The sequence below is a fragment of the Bubalus bubalis genome, chromosome 22 (assembly GCF_019923935.1).
Source record: "Bubalus bubalis isolate 160015118507 breed Murrah chromosome 22, NDDB_SH_1, whole genome shotgun sequence".
Classification (NCBI taxonomy): domain Eukaryota; kingdom Metazoa; phylum Chordata; class Mammalia; order Artiodactyla; family Bovidae; genus Bubalus; species Bubalus bubalis.
Window position 1 is genome coordinate 4,256,149 of NC_059178.1, and position 23,184 is coordinate 4,279,332.

A 23,184-nucleotide genomic window follows, 5' to 3' on the forward strand; every position below is an offset into this window, starting at 1 on the left:
CGACGCAGCGCACGGGCGCAGATGCTCCGCGGCAGGTGGGAACCTCCCGGATCGGACATCGAAGCCCGGCTCCTGCACTGGCGGGCGGATTCTTGCCCACTGAGTTGCCAGGGAAGCTCCTCCCTCCAGTTTCATCCAGTGCCCTTGTTTTAGGCAACAGGTCCCCTCTGCCTCCTGAAACGGTGGTGCTGGATCTCACAGCACAGAGGAAGCAGAGCCAATGCCACTTGCTTCTCTGGGCAGCTGGGGACTCTTGGCAATGATACTGTCTCTGGACTGGGTGATGCGTGCGGGCATCGGGCCAGGCCAGGATCTCTTTGTGGTCTCGGATGATCTGACTGTCCTTGTTTCATTGGTTTAAACCAAAGAAAACAAAAACGTCTCTCAAAACTCTCTCTTCTATACAAGTTGAGAACACTTACGAGGGGATAAAACAGGTTGGTGTGACAATGTTGGCCTCTGGAACAGAAAACAGCTAAAAAAATGCACTTACACAGCTTCAGGTGTCTTCTGACAGTTTTACTGATGTCATCTGAAACACGGAAAACATTTGCAATATTCAGGTAATAGGAGGCTAATTTTCAGTCTGGGGCAGATTTGTTTGCTCAGAGAACTGCTACCTTTAGAAAGAAAAATGCTACTTTTCAGTAGTCAGGTTGCAGGAGAAAGCGGAAATTAAAAGCTGAAAGGTAATAGCAATCATATGTGACGACTACCCATACTGCACCCTCTGTGCCCAATCCTGGCCCAGAAACCAATGGCTGGGGGGGGGGGGGGGGGGGGGGGGCACACAGGGGCCCTGCGAGGGCGCAGACAGCCTTGGGGCTTGGCGTCCTCTTCGCATCACGAGGAATTATTTGAGCAGATTATTAAAAATACTTAAAATCTTTGAGTAAAAGTATACTGAACACAAAGCCAGCAAAACTATGATTTCTCTGCGTTTCAATTCGTATTTTAGGGGGAAAAAGGTAGCCTGGGAAATCTACAAGAGGAAGATGAGGAAGGCTAAGGAAATGTGAGTAAGCAGCAGCTACTTATGCTTCCACTTCAGAGAGACCAAAACCGTGTGAGCGCGTGAGACACGGGCCAGAACAGTGCCACCTGAACAGTCAGCCCAGACGCTAAGCACGCTGCTTCTGCCTCATTCACAGCAGTTTCGCAATCTTCCATCTACAATATAATTACCAAACAATAATAATCATAAGTAACACCAGTCTGCTTTCCCGCTCTCCCTCTCACCCGATCTCACGATGGGAGAACAAACAAAGCATTTCATTTCCGACCCCACTGAGATGGAAGGAACACGGAGCATCAGAGTAGAAACAACGGCATACACCATTGTGCACAATGCTAGCTGCTGGGGGTGCTTTTGTCCTCAAATCATTCTGCATTAAAAAGGCCTAATAAGAGCTGACAGTGAAATGAGCCAATTTTCAGAGACCAGTGTGGTCAACTTACATAATCTACTCAGATGACAATCACTCAAGAAGACAGATAAATTAACAGTTGATGACCTTTAAATATAAACTGGGTCAGGACTAGCCTGACCAAAATTAAAATTAAACATTTAGGAGAGCAAGACCCAAAACCAAGCTAATAATGATACTTTGGGTGGCTGAGGGAACTGAGGTGGACTCCGTGGTTTCCTGAAAAAGCCACCTGAGCAGACACGGCTCCAAACGAACTGGTGGGGGCTGCTGGAGCTCATTTAACATTCCTGGTACGTTGTGCTCATGACACCCACAACCTCCCTAAACCTAAACTGAATCAGCAAGCCCGAAAATAAGGGCCACTGCAGGTAAGTCACCTTAATCTGCATCCTTGAAGCTATCATGGATACATGGCAGGTAAGATCTAATTTTGCCTCTGTCCAGTCAAGTCCAACTCTTTGCAACCCCATGGACCATAGCCCACCAGCCTCCTGTCCATGGGATTTCCCAGGCAGGAATACTGGAGTGGGTTGCCATTTCTTCCTCCAGGGGATCTTCCCGACCCAGGGGTTGAACCATCAGCTCCTGCGGCTCCTGCATTGGCAGGTGGATACTTTTTACTACTGAGCCACTTGGGAAGCCCCAGTATGGACATGAAAGCGTTAGTCACTCAGTCGCATCCAACTCTCTGAGATGCCATGGACTATAGCTCGGCAGGCTCCTCTGTCCATGGGATTCTCCAAGCAAAAGTACTGGAGTGAGTTGCCATTCCCTTCTCCAGGGGATCTTCCAGACCCAGGGACTGAACCAGGGTCTCCTGCAATGCAGATTCTTTACCACTGAGCCACCAGGGAGGCCCTCAGTGTGGATATAAACCCCAGAGTTTATTCTCATAAGACTCCTATGGTGCCTGCGACTGTAAAGCTCTGTGCTTCTGTGTCAGCGTGAGAAACCAGAAAGGACAAGTAGCAATACAGAAACCCTGCCTTGAGTCCTGAGCTGGCCGCTAACTGGGCGTACGTTCCCTCAACTGTAAAACAAAAGGGAAAGGGCACGACACCCTCTGACTGTGGCTGATGCAGAGTCTGCAGGAAGAAAACCCATCTCACCAATTCAGAGGCCATAATATGTACTTCTGACCTGTACTGGGCTAAATTTAACTGTGGTTTCACCAAAAGGAGAAGCAATGACATTCCAAGACACTTCATTTTCAATGACTGAAACTACAGCTGTGGCCTCTTAACTACTTCACGGAGCAGAGGGAAGCTTCTCCGGCCTCTCTGTCACTCCTTTCCTTCTCCTGTCCTGAGGCAGGTTATATCCCTGGGTCAGGAAGACCCCTGAGCAGGAAATGGCAACCCACTCCAGTATTCTTGCCTGGAGAATCCCATGGACAGAGGAGCCTGGCAGGCTACAGTCCATGGGGTCGCAGAGTTGGACACAATGGAGCAACCAGGCACACACCCAGGGCAGATTCGCCAGTGTTCAAAGTGTCCGGCACCCCCATTCTACTGCACCACGGAGTTCAGGGTGACTGGGAAGGGGATGGTCCACCCAGACTCTCCATCTCACACCCCGGCCTGGGGGCTCGCCCTCCTCAGAAGGGCCAACAGGTGCAGGCAGGGCCTGACGTGCCCTGGGGTCATGGCTGGGATCCAGGCTGGGGGCAGCGGGACGCAGGGTGAAGAGGGCCTGGAGCTCAGCCACGGATGCCCACCCAGCTCTCGGCAGGGCCTGCAGGGGCTTCGTGGAGCACAAGGCAGGTTAGCAGAGAAGCAGCGCTCAGGGCCGTCACTGCCGTGGAGACGCCGTCCACACAGCACGCGCGAGGAGGAGCGACTGGCAAGGCAGGTTCGGCGAACGCCACCAAGCCTTCCTTTACCCGACACACGGGCGAAGCCTCCAGGGCCGGAGCATGTAACATGCAGGGTGAGAGGGGGCGTCACAAGGACAGCCCCAGCCCGTGTCAACAGAAAGAGAGACCCTTGACCGGGTTCCGACGAGAACCCACAAACACGCCCGAATGACATCTGACAAAACACAAAAAAGGCAACTCAGTGGGAGACAGCCCTTCAGACAAATGTGTGCTAAGTTGCTTCACTTCAGTTCAGTCGCTCAGTTGTGTCCAACTCTTTGCGACCCCATGAACCGCAGCACACCAGGCATACCTCTCCATCACCAACTCCCGGAGTATGCCCAAACTCATGTCCATCGAATCGGTGATGCCATCCAACCATCTCATCTTCTGTCATCTCCTTCTCCTCCTGCCTTCAATCTTTCCCAATATCAGGGTCTTTTCAAATGAGTCAGCTCTTCCCATCAGATGGCCACAGTATTGGAGTTTCAGCTTCAACATCAGTTGTTCCAATGCACACCCAGGACTGATCTCCTTTAGGATGGACCGGTTGGGTCTCCTCTGTGCGACCCTATGAACGCAGCCCACCAGGCACCTGCCTCCAGTATTCTTGCCTGGAGAATCCCATGGACAGGGGAGCCGGACGGGCTACATACAGTCCACGGGGTTGCAGGAGTCGGACACAACTTGGTGACTAACCTCTGTCCGTGCTCTCCAGGCAGGCATACTGGAGTGGGCTGCCAGGCCCTCCTCCAGGGGGTCTTCCTGACCCGGGGGTGGAGCCGTCTCTTCAGTCTCCTGCATCGGCAGGCGGCTTCTTTATCACTAGCACCACCGTACCGGAGAAAAAGGACACGCACGGGGGAAAAGAAATCTCAACCTAAGTCTCCCAAATTATACAAAAAGTAACCCAAACTGGATCACAGACTTAAGCATAAATCATAAAAACATCTTTAGAAAAAAAACATAAAAGAAGGTTTTCAGGATCTAGAGCAAAGAGCTCTTAGACGTGACGCCAAAAGCACAAGCCATAAAAGAGAAAACTGATAAATGGGACTTCATCAAAATTAAAAACATTTACTCTGTCAAAGACCTAATAAGATGAAGAATGAAGTCACACACTGGGGGAAAAGACAGGCAACCACATACCGGCAAAGGACCAGCGTCTAAAATATATCAAGAACTCTTAACACGCAACAGTAAAAACAAACAAAAAAACTAATCAGAAAATGGACAAAAGACAGGAAGAGACATTTCACCAAAAAGGATCTGCAGATGGCAAATAAATGTAAAAAGATGCTCAACATTATTCGCTATGGAGAAAACACAAAACCACAGGACATCACTACACACGTGTCGGGATGGTGAAAATGGTGCCGCCACCAAATGCTGGTGAGGGGTAGAGAAAAGAGGTCATTCACACTCTGCTCTTGAGGTTTAAAACTGTACAGCCACTGTGGAAAAGAATTTCTTAAGAACATACATATGCAACCACCACACAGCCCAGCACACAAAGGAGTTTCATCCCTGAGAGATGACAGCTTATGTTCAGACAAAAGCCCGCAGACAAATGTTTGCAGCAGCTTTATTCATAACAGCCCCAAAATGGGAACAATGCAGACGTCTTCGGTGACTGGATGGGGTGAGCACCTGGTGGCAGGAATATATGATAGAGGAACACCCAGCAATAAAAAGGGATATCTCCAACCACTTGGATGAATCTCCAGGGAATTATGCTGAGTGAAAAAAGCCAATCTCAAAGGCTACATATGGTAGGGCTCTGTTTTTATAACATTCCCGAAATGACAAAATTATAGAAATGGAGAAGAAATCAGTGGTTCCTAAGGGTTAAGAATGAGGTAGGCGTGGGAGAACTGGCATGGGAGGAACTGGCTGTGGCTCTAAAAAGCCAGTATGGAGACTTCCCTAGCTGTCCAGGGCTTAAGAATCTGCCTTCCAATGCAGGAACACCCGTTCGATCCCTGGGCAGGGAACTAAGATCCCAAAGGCCTCAGTGAAACAAAAGCCAGGTGCCAGACTACTGAGCCCAAGCACTCTAGAGCCCGTGCTCCGCAACAAGAGGAGCCCACGCGCTGCCACAAACGCCCAGCGCGGCCAAACAAAAAAAAACAGAGATCATGATAAATTAAAAGGCAGCAGGAATGATCCTCACGGTCACGGCAAGGTTCTACGTGTTGACAGCACGAGAGTCCACAGCCTGGACAGGACACTGTTGAAGAGTTACTCTGCACGATGCAGCCACTGAGGAGAACTGGGTAAAGGGCACACAGGATCCCTCTGTGCTGCTTCTTACCTGAATCTGCAATTATCTCAAAATGAAAAGCTTAATTTAAAAACAAAACGAATGGAGAAGACTGAAGCCACGAGAACAGGGCACGTTCAGCAGTTTCAGCTAAGCTGTTTAAAGTACCGTGGCAAGAAGGTGGGCAGGAGAAAGCAAGAACAGGAGGCAGGCAGGAAAGGAACAGTCCCGCCACCAGGGACCCCGCACCCCTCTCTCCAGGTGTGCTGAACGCACGCGCAGAAAGGAGAGAGCCAGGGCCCTGAGGCCACGCCCTTTGACCTCCTGAATCCAGGGGAAACAGGGTCAGTGTAGGACTCAGTTGTATGACTCAGCAGAAGTCTACTGTATGACTCAGCGGTCCCCGATCTTTTTGGCACGAGGGACCAGTTTCGTGGAAGACAAGTGTTTCACCGGCCAGGGTCGGGGGGATGGTTTCAGGATGATTCGAGTGTTTCACGTTTATTGTGCGCTTTCTTCATATTGTTCTTACATCAGCCCCACTTCAGATCATCAGGCATTAGATCCCAGAGGCTGGGGAGCCCTCGGACACACGTGACTCTCTGAGGCTGCTGTGCAGACCTAGGGAGGCGGCCTGGGCAGGATCCTGCACCGGTCCGGCCCTCAGGGAGGGACGCAGCCTCCTCTGCCCCTGTTCACCCATGAGTTACCGAGAAACAGAGAGGCCAATGGAGAGACAGGAGGGAGTGTGGACAGAGGCACTCGCAAAGACTGGACTTGAGCTTCGCCTTTGGATCTTCTTGCAAAATTCATAAGTTGAGCAGAGTGTTGTGAGTGCCCTTCTCCCAGGGGCCAACAGTTTATCCAGGTGGACTTTTGCCCTCACTCAAATTTAAGTTCACCAACTGTAAACCATGGCCAGTGGTCGTGGAAACAGCAAACTGGAGAAGATGAAACAGGAACTTTTCTCCTTCCTCCCTTGTCCTTGGGGTCTTCAGCCCTGCCTGCCACTGCTGGGGCTCCCACCGAGCTGAGGCCAGTTTAGAAGGAGCCGTGGGGCTGCCTCAGGCTTCGGGGGACCTAGGGGGGACAAGGAGGAGCGGGGGGCACTGATGGAACTCACAAAGGGGAGCCGCTCCCCTAGGCTAGCGAGGATGCTTAAGCAACCAGGCTGCCCCTGGGTGTGCAGACACCGGGCCGTGGTGGAGGGGCTGTTGTGGGGAGGGCAGGAGCTCGGGGCGAGGTGCGCCCGCAGGTGGCCCTCAACAGGAGGCTCTGCTCGGTGTGGGGGTGTGGAGGGGACTCTGGCTCAGCAGAGTCCAAGGAAGGAGCCAGGATGGGGTGGCCTGGCCCAGGAGCAGAGGCAGGTCCTGCCCTGAGCCCGCTTGGGGCCCGGGGGTGGCTGGGCACCTTGCCACACCCCGCCGCGCCGCCCCCCTCCCCCCGCCATGCGCACACAGCCTGCCGAGGGACCCCACCCGCCACCTCCCCGAGGGTCGGCTTCCCCTGACCCCGGGCTGACTCCTGAGCTTACGTGGTTACACAGAGACTAAAAACAGCGGAAAACAGGGAAGGAAAATCCTGACCTTCCGCCGGCGGCCTCCTCCCGCCTCGGAAGGGGAGCGGACCACCCTGAGCCAGCCCCGCCGGCTGACAGTGCCCGGCGCCGGAGCCAGGACGTACTCCACCATCCACAACACGCGGAACCGAGGAAACGGCTCTTTTTTTTAAACTGCATCCTCTAAGATGCAGAGAGAAGACTGCCTCTTTGATGAAATGGTAACCAGAAAAGAGGGACCCAGACGGGACCTAGGCCCTGTCTCCAGGACGCACTGGGAGTCCTGTCCCCCATTGCTCCTTCCTGAACCAGCGTCACTCTGACGGAGTGCATCACTGTCAGAGACAAGCAAACACACAGCGTCCAGTGTCCTCGCTGCGAGAATGTTCTCGAATCTCTTTATCATCTCCACTTCCACTCAACTGAACGTCCAGAGGGAAAAAAAATCATTGAGGCATGCTTCATCTTTTGTTCCCCAAACTCAAATCCTATTAATACAAAGAACTTAGCTCAGTCGTTGACCTCAGGGAACTGATCGTGGTTGACAGGACCAGAAGTCTGAACCACAGCATGAACCTCGTCAATGAGATAGTGGAGACAAATAGAGGAAAAGGTCAGTTTTCCACCAGGGCTTCAAAAACAAGAGTTTATCAGCTCAAACTGGGGTTCCTCCCAAATTTACAAGTTTCCGGTTTGGACAACAAATCTTGTGCTTGCTCTCTCTAGCTTGAGTGAGTTTCATACAACAGGCCCGGTGACTTCCAGATGACCGCTGTCAAATATTTATAGTGAAACACACTTAACGACCGCCCAGAAGCTGCCTCGTGGACAGAGCAAAACAACAGAGGTCAAATCGCTAGCCAATGTCCAGTGGGAAATGCATCTCACCAACACCAACCTACACCTCACCACAAAAACACAAAGCAAAAATGCCACAAACAAACGTAGAGGTATTCTATTTAAACAGAGATGCGTTTTCCATTTGTAGCTTGAATTCACTGCGCTGGAGAATGTTACTGAACATACTAGACCAACAATAAGCAGAAATGCCTTAGAAGTGGGTACCGACCGGGTGTATTTAACTATAGAAGACAGTAATTACAAACGACGACAGGAATTTTTTAAATCCCCAGATGGTCGCTAATAAAGGAGTCAGTGGGGATCAACCTGACTTCAACACTTAATACAACGCCACGACACTATCACTGGTCAGAGCTCAGACTCCCGACATAAATGCCAGTGACCCAACAATTAAGACCCCCTCTACCTGCCCTGAATCTTAGATGCCTTAGCTCAACTAGTACACAGTCTCTATCTGTCTAAAAGAATCCTCTTCCCCCCAAACTGACTTCTACGTAAGATTTACATTTAAACACTGCTCCATGAAAACAATCCTCTCTCTCACGTGTGTGTGTGTACACGTACACACGTACACTCACACCCAGCCCCCCATCTAGCTGAGCTTCCACCCCTGAAATCAGCGGCATCGGACAGAGAGCTCAAGGCTACTACAGATTCATCACCGAAACACCGAAATGTAAATGATACTCTACTTGTCCGCTCGTATCTGCAGCCTGCTGGAAATGGGTGGCCAGCGACGTCTCGTCCTGGAAGACTTCGTTACACTCCAAACACTTGAGGCTGTGCCTGCAGAGCTTGGAGGGGTCTTCATCCAGGGGCATGGCGGGGGTGATGGGCGTGCTGGAAGGGGCCGATATGACCGTCCCGGTGATGCCAGGCTGGATTTTGGTGACCGTGTGCACGCTGGCTCCCGCGGAGCTCGGGAGGCTGGACGACGAGGCGGGGGTATTGCTTGATGGGGAGACGATCATCTGGTCCGCCGGCACTGGTTTCAGGATCAGGTGTGAGCACTGCATCACCACGCCCTTCTCCTTGTGCCCGCGGGCGTGCGACAGCAGGCTGCACTTGTTGTAGAACACCAGGTTCTTGGTGCAGTGGTTGCAGGTCACTTCGATGCGCACGCTGCGCCTGTCGTAGTGCTGGCTCAGGCTCTTCTCCAGCGCGAAGGAGTCCCCGCACTCCAAGCACTTGTAGCCGCGGGTCGGCAAGGTGATGCCCGCGTTGGCAGGCGGGCTGAGGTTGGGGACGTAAACTGGGACGGGGTTGACGCTGCTCAGCACCTTGTTGAAAGCCTCCACCACGGAGCTCTGCAGGGAGGACACCACCTGCACCCGCGAGACCTTCTTGGGCGGCTGCGAGGCCGCAGCACTGATTATCGCCTGCTTGATCTGCTGCTGAGGCTTGGTGAGCACGTGGCGGAGCTCGGAGGCGGCCTGGGCGCCCTGAGGCAGGAGGTTAAGGTTGGCGAGGTGCACGGTCTTTGGCACGAGTTTGGCACTGGCCAGGCTGGAGGCCGGCACCACCACGGTCTGCTGCTGGATGGCGCTGGCGGCTTTGATGATGGCGCTGCTGGCACTCTGCACGGAGGCGGCGGAGATGACCGTGGCCTTGACCGTCGTGTTGTTGGCCAGCTTCAGGTTGATGACTTGCGAGCCGGCTGTCTTCACGGCCGACACTGGGAGGAAGGCGGTGGCCACAGGCTTGATGGTGACCTGCTTGGGGGTCAGCTCGGTGGGCGCCACGGCGTTGGCGACCACCGCGGACTGCAGGGGTGCCCGGGGCGGGGAGGCGAGCACGGCGGCCGGGGTGGGGGACGACAGGAGCGAGGTCACCGAGGCCACCACAGGCCCCGCCTGCTCCGAGGGCTTCCTGCCCGCCTCGAGGTCCACCTCGGGCAGCACGCGAGTCACGGTCCTCTTGATCTCCCCGGAAGACGTCTTGATGGTCTTGATGCGGACTTTGGGGATTGCTGGTGTCGACCCCGCGGGGGATGCTGGCGACCCCTTGCTACTATTTTCGCTGGAAACGCTCCGGGGACTGTCTGGCTGCTTAAGGGACGCTTTCTTCGTCCCGTCGATGAGGCTCTGGGGTTCGGGAGACTTCTCGGTGGCTCGAGGGCTGTCATTGACGTCCTTTGGTAATGGAGAGGACTCCCGGGAGTTGGTCGCCAGCTCTTTAGAGGAGTCGGACGCGGCCTTTTTCGCACTGAGTGCCGCGATCGCGGCGATGCAGGATGAGAGCTTGGAGGACGGCTTGGTCCGCGACGGCACCGGGCCACCGAGGCCAGCGTCGTTCTTCTCGGAGCCCAGCTTCCCCTCGTGGACCCTGTTCTCCAGCACCTTTTCAGAGCTCTCCTTCAGCTTGTCCTCCATCTTTCTGACTTTAAAAGGTTCGTAAACACCCAGATTTAGAGAATTTGTCTCCGTCTCCCTCTTGACGACTTTGCTTTTCTCCAAGCCACCAGGGGCTGGGACGCCAGCCTTGCTCACGCTGTCTCCCCCGAGCGCCTTCAGCTTGTCGTAGTCCTGCTGGGGGCCCGAGCCCGCCAGCACGTTCGCTCTGAAGCCCGCGCGCGGGTCCTCCTTGTCCGGGGGGTCATCCACCTCTATCTTCTCGTCGTCATCAAACTCCTCCGCGCTGGAGATGGGGCTGAACTGGCTGAAGGCCGAGTCCTTTAAGGTCGCCTCTGAGGTCGGCACGTCTCCCTTCAGGGCCTTCGACCCTTCCTTGCCGTACGTGTCGAGAGAGGAGGCCGTCAGGAAGCCGTTGTGCAGGCCGCTGCCGGGGGGGTTGTGGCCATCCTTCTCGGCGCCATCCGAGGAGTCGATGCTGCGGACGTTCTTCACGATGACACTGACGCCCACGTCCGAGGAGGACGGCGCGTGCGAGTCGTCGTCCGCCTGGGCACCCTGCTTGATGTGGCTCTCCTGGTCGTCGTGCGCAGACTCGATGGCTGCCTTGGGGTCGACCATGTCGGGGATGTCAAACGCTGCCAGCAGGTCGTCAAAGTCGGGGGTCTTCATATCCCCCATGGTCATGAATTGGATCAGATGTTCTGTGAAACGAACAGAAAAACAATTCCGTCAGCAACGCCCCACTCAGACAAACATCCCTGTGGGATTCACACCCAGGCAGGGATGACCACCAGTGAAGCGGCAAGTCGCCACGTGCCCTTATTATAAAGTCGGGACGCTGAGCTAAAGTGGACAAACACCCCGAGAACAGGGATAAACTGATCATTACAACTTTGAAGCAATTCCTCCAAAATGCTGTGCAGCACAGCCCGTGTGGAGCCTCTCTAACAAGCAGATCAGAACTATTAAACCACAGAGAACAGGTTCTGGGCTAACCACCAGAAAATACTGTTCATCGCTGGATTCGTCTCCTTGTCTTCACAAAAAGCTGCTTTCAAGTGTATTTTGACCTTAACAGCATTTCATTCTACAGGCAAAATTATCCCTAATATAGTCACTGTCAGATCTGGGGTATCACATTAAAAGAAATACAGGCCAAAAAACCCAATTACAGATTTCAATTCGTCCACAGAAGTGAGCATCCCAAGCCAGCATAGGCCTTCTGCTGCTGCTGCTAAGTCGCTTCAGTCGTGTCCGACTCTGTGCGACCCCACAGACGACAGCCCACCAGGCTCCCCCGTCCCTGGGATTCTCCAGGCAAGAACACTGGAGTGGGTTGCCATTTCCTTCTCCAATGCATGAAAGTCAAAAGTGAAACTGAAGTCGCTTAGTCGTGTCCGACTCTTAGAGACCCCATGGACTGCAGCCTACCAGGCCCCTCCATCCATGGGATTTTCCAGGCAAGAGTACTGGAGTTGGGTGCCATTACCTTCTCCGGCATAGGCCTTCTACTGCTAATCAAGTTCCATCTGAGATTTTTAAAAATCCCCAAGGAGCTCATTCTATCAGTTTTTATTTAATCCTAATTCTCCCCATGATGGTAGGGGAAAAAGAATAATACTCTCCCACCGGAAAAGTATAGCGTCCCTTCCACCTTACTCCCTAGTCCGGCGGTTTTACTGGTTAAGGGAACACACATCTGTCTCCTAATCACCACTCAGTCAACACAGTCATGCAAGTGACCATGGCAGCTGAGAAAGGTCCTCCAAAGAATCAATTCCCAGCAGGGGGCAACACGGACCCAAGAGCGGGACAGAGCCCAGGGGAGGGAGGCCCTCTCTTCCGCAGCCAGGCTAGGTCAGGGTGGACAACAGGCTGTAAAGAAGTGCTTCCATTAATCCCAGAGCCCTGGATGATGCGGCTTCAGGGAAGGTGCAGGGTTTCAGCCGTAACTACAAGAGGCGCGAGTGTGCTCGGTCGTGCCCAACTCTACAACCCCATGGACTGGGGTCCGCCAGGCTCCTCTGTCCGTGGGACTTCCCAGGCAAGAATACTGGGGTGAGTTGCCATGCCCTCCTCCAGGGGGATCTTCCCGACCCAGGGATCGAACCCAAATCTCTTATATCTCGTGTATTACCAGGCGAGTTCTTTACCACTAGCGCCACCCGGGAAGCCCCCGACTAGAGAGGAAGGATATTTAAATACACATACTGCTTGGGGTCTTGACAAGGAGACCTTAAACTATCGGGGGGGCTGCTCTTCCTCCTCTCTGAATCCCTGGAGCACCCCATCTTCTGAAGCTCTATTTTCTGGACTACACCGTGTGGGTACTGGTCTTTTCCTACCTACTAGCCTGCCAGCTGCCTCGAGACGGGCAACGTCTCACTCGCCTTTGCACCATAAACGCCAGAGAACCAAGCGGACACACAGCTCAGAACACAGGAGGTACAACAGGAGCAAGCCTCGACCCCAGCACTGCGGCCCTCGGGCAGTGAGGGCGCCTCCCTGAGGTGGTTCCTTCAGTCGGGGCGACGGGGTGGAGGTCAGCCACCAGGAAGGCAAGGCAAGGTGGGAAGCAGGGCGGAGAACGAGAAACTGGAGAGAAAGAGCAGAGGGAGAAAGAAACGGGCAAGAGGAGGAGGAGAAAGAGGGCTCAAGCGACATCCAGCGTCAGAGGAGGTGAGGGCCAGGGCTGGCTCCAGGCAACTGTTTTAAGATTTTTCTGATGTGGACCATTTTTCAAGGTTTTACTAACTTCATTACAATATTATCTCTGTTTTACTTTTTGGCCAGGAGGCATGTGGGATCTTAGCACCTCGACCAGGGATCGAACCTGTATCCCCTGCACTAGAAGGCTAAGACTTAACCACTGGACCACCAGAGAAGACCTCCGGGCAACTTTCAACATAGAATGAGCCTCAGCCATTTCTAGACACCTAGACTCTCCTGGTGGAGAAGGAAAGGGCACGCCACTCCAGTGTTCTTGCCTGGAGAATCCCATGGACGGAGGAACCTGGTAGGCTGCCGTCTATGGGGTCGCAGAGAGTCAGACACGACTGAAGCGACTTAGCAGCAGCAGCAGCAGACTCTCCTGGGGCTTCCTAGGTGGAGCTAGTGGTAAAGAATCCGCCTGCCGATGCAGGAGATGCAAGAGACCCAGGTTCGATCTCTGGGATCAGGAAGATCCCCTGGAGGAGGGCATGGCAACGCAGTCCAGCGTTCATGCCTGGAGAATCCCATGGACAGAGGAGCCCGGTGGGCTACCATCCATAGGGTCGCAAAGAGTCAGACATGACTGAAGCAACTTAGCACAGCAAAACACCGAGAGAGGAGCCCATGAAAGAGAACAGATGAAAGATGTTAAAAAGAAAAAGAATGGCTATTTCCCTGTCAATATTTATTATGTCGTTCCTCTTTTATATTTGCTTTATATCAGTGAGACCCTGTCTTACATTTTTTACTGAAGTATTTAATGTTTTCTTGTATAATCTATTAAAAAAAAAATCATGCATTCCTAATAAAAAATAACTATACAAGGATCACAGCAGAATCTTTACTCAGGCAACAATACACATACCCGTGAAAATTCACATTAACCATAAATCCATCATCAGGCGCTAAGACATCCTCAGCAATATTCACTCACTCTGGGACCCATCCTAACACTTCACAGAGAATTTCGCTGGAAAAACTACTGCTGAAGATGAAATAAGCACCTAGGGTTCAACAGGAGCCAAAGAATAAACCTCTTTCCGCTCACTTAGGTCTCAGAAGCCACACATACTTCTCTTTAGATGGTCTTGCTCAGCCCAGAGAGAACACTCTTGAGCCTCTTCTCTCGAAGATGGACAGATGGGTGCCTGCAGAACCAGACAGGGAACAATGAACCCCACCCGCCGCCCCCCCGCACCAATCATCAGAGTACAACATTCCAGGCAGATGATGACATGAAAACATCTACAAGTCAGCTCTAACGAGGACGTCTGATATTATGATTTTCTTTTTCAAATGAACTTGAACTGCAAAATATGGGGAGTGAAAACCCCATTTGTCAGACAATAAATCCACGTCAGAGTCCACCCACTTAGGAATAATCCCTGAATGTCACCACTTATACTTTTAAGCATTATTTTGCCTTTATAAATTTAACAATCACAATGAGACAACCATTAGCGAAGCATCCCCATGGTCTGTCTTCACCAGCCATGACGATCCGCACATCGGTTTCGAGAGAATTCAAGACACAGACTCATGGACCACCCCCAAGTCCCGAATGGAGCTGAAGGAGCTAAAAGGGGGCTTTTCCATGCCACCGTTTATCCAGGGCTGGGACCCAGGCTCTGGAAGGCCCCGGTGGTGGCTCGGCTCCACCCAAGGCCTTCCAACCTTCCTTTACGGCTACACGGGATTCCTGTCATTTGCCTTCTCTTTATGGCTTTGGTGAGTAAAATCGTCATCAGGTTTCACACTGTTCACCCCAGAAGGCAGTCAGTTCAGGAACAAAAAGAAGAAAAGAATAAATACTACTCAGTGGGTGGCCCAGAACACACAAGCACAAGAAATGAAAAAAAAAGGTCACTACGTGAAACAAGACGTGCCAGGTGGCCGGCAGGTCGCGTGGGCAGCGCGGCTCGCAGGCAGGCAGCGGGCACCTGGAAGAGTGACACACGCCTCCGCTGGCCCCTCCTGTTCACACGGCTGGCGGCCCCAGAGCACGCACACATGGGGGCCACACACGGCAGCTGCACCAGCAGCAAGCCTCGCCGTTGGGCAGGATGTCGCCCGCCGCACGGCCGGCTATCTTTCCTATCTGCACCACTAAAGGAGTGAGACGTTACAAAAGCAGAGACATTACTTTGCCAACAAAGGTCCGTCCAGTCAAAGCTATGGTTTTTCCAGTGCTCATGTATGGATGGGAGAGTTGGACTGTGAAGAAAGCTGAGCACTGAAGAATTGATGCTTTTGAATTGTGTTGTTGGAAAAGACTCTGAGAGTCCCTTGGACTGCAAGAAGATCCAACCAGTCCATTCTAAAGGAGATCAAATATTCATTGGAAGGACTGATGTTGAAGCTGAAACCCCCAATACTCTGGCCACCTGATGCGAAGAACTGACTCATTTGAAAAGACCCTGATGCTGGGACAGATTGAAGGCAGGAGGAGAAGGGGGTGACAGGATGAGATGGTTGGATGGCATCACCGACTCGATGGACATGAGTTTGAGTAAACTCTGGGAGTTGGTGATGGACAGGGAGGCCTGGCGTGCTGCGGTCCATGGGGTCTCGAAGAGTCTACACAACTGAGCAACTGAACTGAACTGACTGAAAAGAGTGAAGACCTGGAAAACCCCAGAGAGGAACCTTCATGTCTGCAAATACCCTAAGGGGTCCAGGAGACATTCCCAAAGCAGGAACAACTAACTTTCTCTGTGGATGTCTAGCCACACCTGCCCTCCTCCCCATTCTTCTGATCACCTGAGGTGTACATACGTTCTTTCTAAGGAAGAAGATGAACCTTGGGGGATGGAACTCTTTGGAGATGAAGTACTGGGACAGTGGAGAGCTAAGAGTGAATTAGCAGCGGTTTAAAACCATAGGAGTCAGCTCTCCTGGGTCCTTGGAAAGAATCCAGGCTGTCAGGTGAAAATGCGGGGCGGACGCTAGAAGCGCATCGTCCCGTCTGAGCCCTGAGCCCTCGGCGGCGGGGAGCTCAGCTTTCTCGGGTTGTATCATCAGTGTCACGAACGCCGCTCTCTGTAACGTCACACGTCTCTTCTGGTTCATAGAAATGTTTTTCATGCCCACAATCACACTGTCCTCTTACCCTCACCCGTCCCACATTCTGGAAGGCAAGAGCCAATTTTCCATGGGGGGGGGGGGGGGGGGGGGTGAAGAAGGCTTAAACTCCGTCTCATTTCTCAGTTCTATGAAGTACAAAGAGACATGTTTATGTTTGAAAGTTTCCTTCCTGCAATTCCTAAGTACTGTTTTAAAAATAGATTCTTTTGCTTAAAAAACAGTTGCAAAAATTAATCTCGGTCATCTTTTTTAAAAGATAAAAAGATCTCATTTGCTCTTCCCAACCCCTCAACAGCTTGACTTTCAAACAGAATTAAGTTGTTATTGCAACAAAAGTCTTTCATTTCATTTATACCCTGTGAAATATAGCTTCCTTCAAAGGCACTAACTGTCGTTTAATTTAGAACTAAACCTCACATAAATAACATAGAATTCACTAACTGCATTTGTGCTTAATGGAGAATGTCCTTTCACCTTGAAAATGTCTGGTGGAAAGATGCTGGGCCTGTTTCTAAAAAAGGAAAATGAAAGAGCTCAAGTCTGTCACGTGGTCACTCTATTTCCTCCTATGACACAGACAACACTCTTCCTTTCCTACCAAAGTCGCTTAAAATTATAGTAAGCTACTTTATCTGTGTTGGTGAAAAGTCAAAAGTTTATCAAATCAAAAGAAAAACTTAAAGAAAAACCTGTTCACCCCTTACTCATACCTCTTATGCTTTGCAATAAAAAAATGCATGGAGCCATTTGCCAGTTTCCAACTAGAGGGTGATGGCTTAGAAGGCTCAGGCGTCATGTAACCACTGAACCCAACTTCAAACAACCCCCAGATACATACACCTGCAAAATGAACATGCAGAAGTCAACCTGGTGGACAGCAGGTCGGCTTCCCCGTGTAAATGAAGAAACTAAGCTTCTTTCGTGAAAATCAATAAAATGCTAAGTCATAATAATCCTAAAGAAAACCAAGTCCGCAGACCGCCTCGACCATATTCCACAAACTTTTCAAAGAACAGCTATAGTAATACAAGACTGCTATCCTTTGGGGGAACTCTGCTTGTCACTATTTCCTGGCATTTCTCTGGCCATAGAAGTGCTTTTCAAAGAAATAATTCAACAGATTAATGGATCTGACTCTCTCATTTCTAACCTTCTGATCTTTCCTTCAAATACACAAAGTTCTTATAATGCACATTATACAATGTGTGACGTCTCATTTGTTCTTCGGGGAACATGATCTAGGCAGGTTTCCTGTGTTTTCAAAGAAATAAGCAGGGGTTGGTTTCTCCTGACCTTCTGCCTCCCAAGCCCTCCCTGCCTTCCCCCTCACACAAGCACTCACCCTGGGCTCCTCCTCCATCCCCAGCCCTTTTCCATCTTCGGCATTTTCAAGGCCAAAGTTATCATGATAATTCTTCAACCACAAATGAGGGAAAAAAAGCAATCACATTTCTTGTCCCCCAAGTGACCATTTTCCTTGTATCCCACTTCAATCTGAACTGCTTATCAGGGGGAAAGTATTTTCTCATTGCAACTCCACCCCAAACATTAAGCAGGTTCAGTTTCACAAATCTGCCTCGTGTTTTTTCACTTGCTTTCCCTAAACCAGCTGGAAACAGATGCAGTCTGTGGAGCTGAAAATAAACAACAACAAAAAAACACCCAATCAGCTACACCTCTGCCTCAGTGCTTCTCTCGAGGAAAGGTTGAGGGGCGGACAAGGAGACGGGACTGCAAAACCTGGCAGACACTCCTCTCTCTCTCTCTCTCACACACACACACACACACACACACACACAGAGCGGCTTCCCAGGTGACGCGCACGCACGCGCGCGCACACCCCCCCCCCCCCCCCCAGGTGGCACTCGTGGTAAAGCAGCTGCCTACCAATGCAAGAGACAACAGATGCGGGTTCGATCCCTGGGCAGGAAGATCCCCTGGAGGAGGGCATGGCAACCCACTCTAGAATTCTTGGCTGGAGAATCCCATGGACAGAGGAGCCTGGTGGGCTATAGTCCATGGGGTCACAAAGAGTCGGACACGACTGAAGTGACTTAAAGACACACACACACACAAATGGCTACGTGTGCATAGCTTAGAGGGGGTAAAAATAAGCAACAATAAATGGAGCTACTGAATCTTTTAAGTGCATGCCATTTGGAGGCCCCACCCAATCACCAGAAAGTCCCAGAGAAGAGCTCCCTTTATCTCCATCACTCCACCCTCGTCAGGCCCTGGGTGGTCTGAACAGTTAGTCAGGGCACCACGCAGCTCTAAGGCTTCTCTCGAGCCACTGGGAGGAAGTGCGACCCCAGACCACTGAGCACCCAGCCCCTCACCTTCCAGTGGGGGCGGTCCACCCTCAACCCGGCACGCCACCACTGAGACCAGGAGAACTTCACTTTCTAAACAGCCTCCACCAGGGTAGCTCCCCACGTGTCAAAAGTTCACACACAAGGTGAAAAGAACAGGATATACGTTTTAATTCTGTATGAGCTAATAGGAAACTACCTAAGGAGCTGCAGTTACCCAAAAGAGGCATCTTCTTGTTTCACTGAACCCTGAAGCCATCCATATTGCTGTCTGGTCTCTAAGTCGTGTCCGACGCTTCTGGGACCCTGTGGACTGCAGGTTGCCAGCCGCCTCTGTCCACGGGATGTCCCAGGCAAGAACACAGGCATGCGTAGCTATTTCCTTCCCCAGGGGATCTTCCCGAACCAGGGATGGAACCTGCCTCTCCTGCATTGGCAGGCGACTTCTTTACCGCTGGGCCACATGGGAAGCCCAAACGGTATCAATACTGACATATGGATACTCTGGCCAAGGCAGCTTTTTCTTCTTCACTTAACACTGTACCTAGTATTCCTGATTTGAAAAACAGCCGATGTGAAAGTTCAAACTGCTTCTGGAAACACGAACAGAGGCACTTGATCGTGCCGCGACTCTGGGAAAGACAAGAGTAAGCCCAGCCCACCCTGGCCCTTCGCCCCCCAGGCTCCGCCCACGAGGCCCTTCCCTGCCCTCCTCCCGGCACCTGCCTCCCCAGCCCCTCGGGAACAGAAGGGAACGGTCCCCACCAACCTCAGCCTTTGCCAGAAGCTCCTCTCGCCAACTCCTGGCCTACTTCTGGCATCGCTCCCCTCAACGCCAAGCACTCACGGGTCAAATGGGGGCTGTGCAGAAAGAAGCCGCTCTTCGTCTGCACTTGGTTCTGCAGCTGCCACGGGACCTCGGGGGAGGCCCGCGCCCACTCCGGGGAGGCCCATGCCTGCTCCCGCGAGGCCCGCACTCACTTCGGGGAGGACCACGCCGGCTCCGGGGAGGCCCGCGCTCACTTAGGGGAGGCCCGCGCCCACTCCTGGGAGGACTGCGCCCACTCCCGGGAGGCCCGCGCTCGCTCTGGGGAGGACTGCACCCGCCCGGGGGGAGGACGGCCCTCGCTCCCGCGAGGCCCGTGCCCGCTCCCGCGAGGACCACGCTTACTTCAGGGAGGACTACACCCACTCCTGGGAGGCCCGCGCCCACTTCAGGGAGGCCCGCACTCGCTTCAGGGAGGACCGCGCCCGCTCCAGGGAGGACAGCGCCCGCTCCAGGGAGGACAGCGCCCGCTCCAGGGAGGACCGCGCTCGCTCCAGGGAGGACCGCGCTCACCCCTGGGAGGACCGCGCTCGCTCCGGGGAGGACTGCGCTCACCCCTGGGAGGACCGCGCTCGCTCCGGGGAGAACTATGCTCGCTCCGGGTAGGAATGCGCATGCCCAGGGGAGGAACACGCCAGCTCCTGGGAGGCCCGAGCTCGCTAGGGGGAAGATCGCACTTGCTCAAGGGAGGACTATGCTCGCTCCAGGGAGGACTGTCGCAGACCCCTGCTCCTCTCCTCCCAGAGCGCTCCGCGGTGTCACTCCATAGCCCTCTCTCTCCTTCATCGTTAACTCCCACCCAGCCAGGGGACACAGGCCGCTTCTAACCTTCCCCTGCAGCCTACTCCATGCCTCCTTCTGTCCTCCACCGTCAGCTTCACAGACAACAGGCAGGACCCCCTCCCCAGGGCCGCCTGCCCTCAGGTGCTGCCCTCTCCTGCACCACTGGCCTTTCCAAGCCAGTCCCCACCACCAGCTTGCTGCCCAGCTCCAGGACTTTTGACCACTTCTGTTACCCCTGCTGTTGTTAACTGCTGCTATTGAATACTGGAGTGGGTTGCCATTTCCTTCTCCTGGGGATCTTCCCAGGCCAGGGGTGGAACCCGTATCGCCTGCATTGGCAGGCGGATTCTTTACCACTGAGACAACAGGGAAGCCCTCTATTACTTCTACCTACCAGCTGGTGGCTCAGATGGTAAAGAATCCGCCTGCAATGCGGGAGACCCGGGTTCCATCCCCGGTGTGGGCAGATTCCCTGGAGAAGGGAAGGGTGACCCACTCCAGTATTTCTACCTGCAGAATCCCGTGGACGGAGGAGCCTGCCAGGCAACAGTCATGGGGTTGCAAAGTCAGACACGACTGAGCGACTAACACAACACCAGCTGAATAAATGTCCCCCAACCTCGATCTGGCAACCCAACCCTTGCCCTGTCCATGGGCACGCTGCCTTCACAGCCAAGCTCTCCATTGTTGAGAAGGTCCAATTCCACCCAGCTCCTTCCCCAACCCTTTCCACTCACCTGAAACCACTATTAAAAATCCAGGCTGTGGGAGGAGACCCAAGAGGAGACGGAACGGCTCTGTATCTCAACTGTGGGGGTGGACACATGCATCTACACCTTTGTCAAACCCAGAGAATTTTACCATGTGTAAATAAAAATTAAAGGTACCAAGAATGATGAGAGGCCCAAAATAAAGAGACCAAGTGTAACACAGAACTAACCATGTTACAGGTGGTTTATGGGCTGCACTTCATATGCTGTGGAACACAGACACCAGCTCTGAGGGACCTTGTTAGGCTTTTTACACACACGCAACACTGAAATACACTAACTCTGATACATGTATGACTAACTCACTTTGCTGTACAGCAAAAAACACAACACCGTAACACAACTATCCTCCCTAACACGACACCGTAATACAACTATCCTCCCTAACACAACACCATAACACAACTATCCTCCAAGAAAATTTTTTTTTAAAAGAGCTGGATTTTTCTATGGTGAACAGATTTCTTTCTACAGGGCAGCCTCTATTCTGCTAGTAAATACTGTAACTCTCCAAAAAGAGGGATGTTACAGCTCCCAAATTCTGATCTAACCACAGGTCATTTTTTCCAATCCGCGAACAGAAACGCCTGAATGATTTCCCAAATGGCTCCACCAATTCTGTAGCTGCCATCACGCATTAGAGTTACATTAGCCCCCCTACCCCTTCCAGCTTTATAAATATTTACGAGCCAATGTCTAGTCAACAAAAAAGATGACTTTTAATACAACGTCTACGTTATTAGAAAGTTCTTTTCCTCATACGGCTTGCTTACTGGCTGTGAAAGAAGTATTTGTTCTGTGAGTGATGAATGCATGCACCGGAGCGGGATGACAAATTTCCTCTTTACTTCTCTCTGCAGCTCCAGGAGATCTACTTACTGACCCACATCCCTGTCATGTCGCTAATAAGCAAGAGCGTACAAAACTCACCCACACTGTTCCCTAAAATGAACCGGTTTCTGGGGATGGAAACCCTCGTGAAGAGAATGAGCTGGAGCGTCTCAGCACCGACATTCCCTGTGCTCTCTCGTCCTTGGGTTGGACGGTCTTCCACCTAATGGTAGAGATGGCAGCATAGCCCGGGCCCAGGGCTGTGAGGAGAGCCGACTGCTATTTGGGTGTCTAGAGGGAACCTTGTCACGACCATACTTGGTTGCTGTTACTGTGTCGCTCGGTCGTGTCCGACTCTTTGCGACCCCATGGATTGCATACAGCAGGCTTCTCTGTCCTTCACCATCTCCTGGAGTTTACTCAAACGCATGTTCATTGAGTCAGTGATGCCATCCAACCATCTCATCCTCTGCCACCCCCTTCTCCTTCTGCCTTCAATCTTACATCAGACAAAAAGCGTAACATTCAAACACAGGGGACGGGCTCGGCGATTTGCAACAAAGGTTCCTCCTCTTTTCATCCCACGACTGGCCCAGAGACCTGCAGGCACAGTCAGAAGACCTGTGCGGCTGAGGGTTACTTGTCACAGAGCACCTGGTCTGAGCAGGAGAAGAAGGGGGCAAAGTGGGCAGCCCTCTCAGCAGGGGGACTGGTACCGCAGGGTTCGTGGTCAGAAATCAGGGCTTGCTGCGTTCAGCACAGAACCCACGGGTGGAGGTGTGAGCCGCAGCTGGGTTTGGAATTACGAGGCCAAGGCACCAATGGCCCGCCGCTCAGAGCCAGGGAGGGGGACAAAGAGATGCCCAGAGCATCAGGCGGGTGCCGCCCTCCCCTCAGCCTGCCCAAGTCCTGCAGCCCCGAACCTCAGCCACTCTCTGGACCGGTGCTCCCCAGGGGCGAAGCTCCCGCCGTACCTCAGCCACACTCTGGACTGGCGCTCCCCGAGGGCGAAGCTCTCCCCGAGCAGCAGCAAGCCTGGCAGTCACACCCGAAACGACCCACAGCTCTGTGCCCTGCAGAAGGCGGGCGCGGGGCTGGGGTGACACCTGCCTTCTCCAGACCCTCAGGACCCCTGAAAGGAAGGCACCCCACAGGAGACCCAAGGATTTTATCAAGCTACGTTTTGAGTCTCAAGTCAGTAGAGCAAAATAAAATAGTGACAAACAATTCATGTGGTGTGGGGAACAGAAGACAATGACCGTCTCCAGCTGCTCTGAGACAGGAGTGAAGAGGAGTCTTCGTTTCGGGGTATGGTCCCTGCACACTTCAAAGAAAGACATGGGCTCAGATAGGTTCTCCGACAGGGTTTCCCACAAAGGACAAATATGGAGAAGAAATCATATCCAGAAGATATGAATTTTATATTGTTCTATTTGCCTACAGTTTAATTGATCTCTTTCACTAAGTATCTGCTACCCCTGGCATTCTCCACCCTCTAAGCTACACCTTAAATTGGGAATGATAAATGCAAACCTCAAGCTCCTG

The 23,184-nt window shown here is 52.5% G+C and overlaps 1 protein-coding gene across 7 annotated transcripts in view; it reads right to left on the reverse strand.

Annotated features, from left to right (window-relative positions):
• ZNF532 (zinc finger protein 532) overlaps positions 1–23,184 on the reverse strand; it is a 112,537-nt gene that overhangs the window by 49,750 nt on the left and 39,603 nt on the right. For 6 of the 7 annotated variants that reach the window (XM_045164079.1, XM_045164077.1, XM_045164080.1 and 3 more), the window contains one exon: positions 8,660–11,022. In XM_045164079.1, coding sequence (XP_045020014.1) covers positions 8,660–11,005 — 2,346 coding nt within the window. In that variant the 5' untranslated portion in view covers positions 11,006–11,022. Of the gene's footprint in view, positions 1–8,659; positions 11,023–14,037; positions 14,182–23,184 lie in introns of those variants that run through there. The other variant, XM_045164082.1, reaches the window with a different exon arrangement.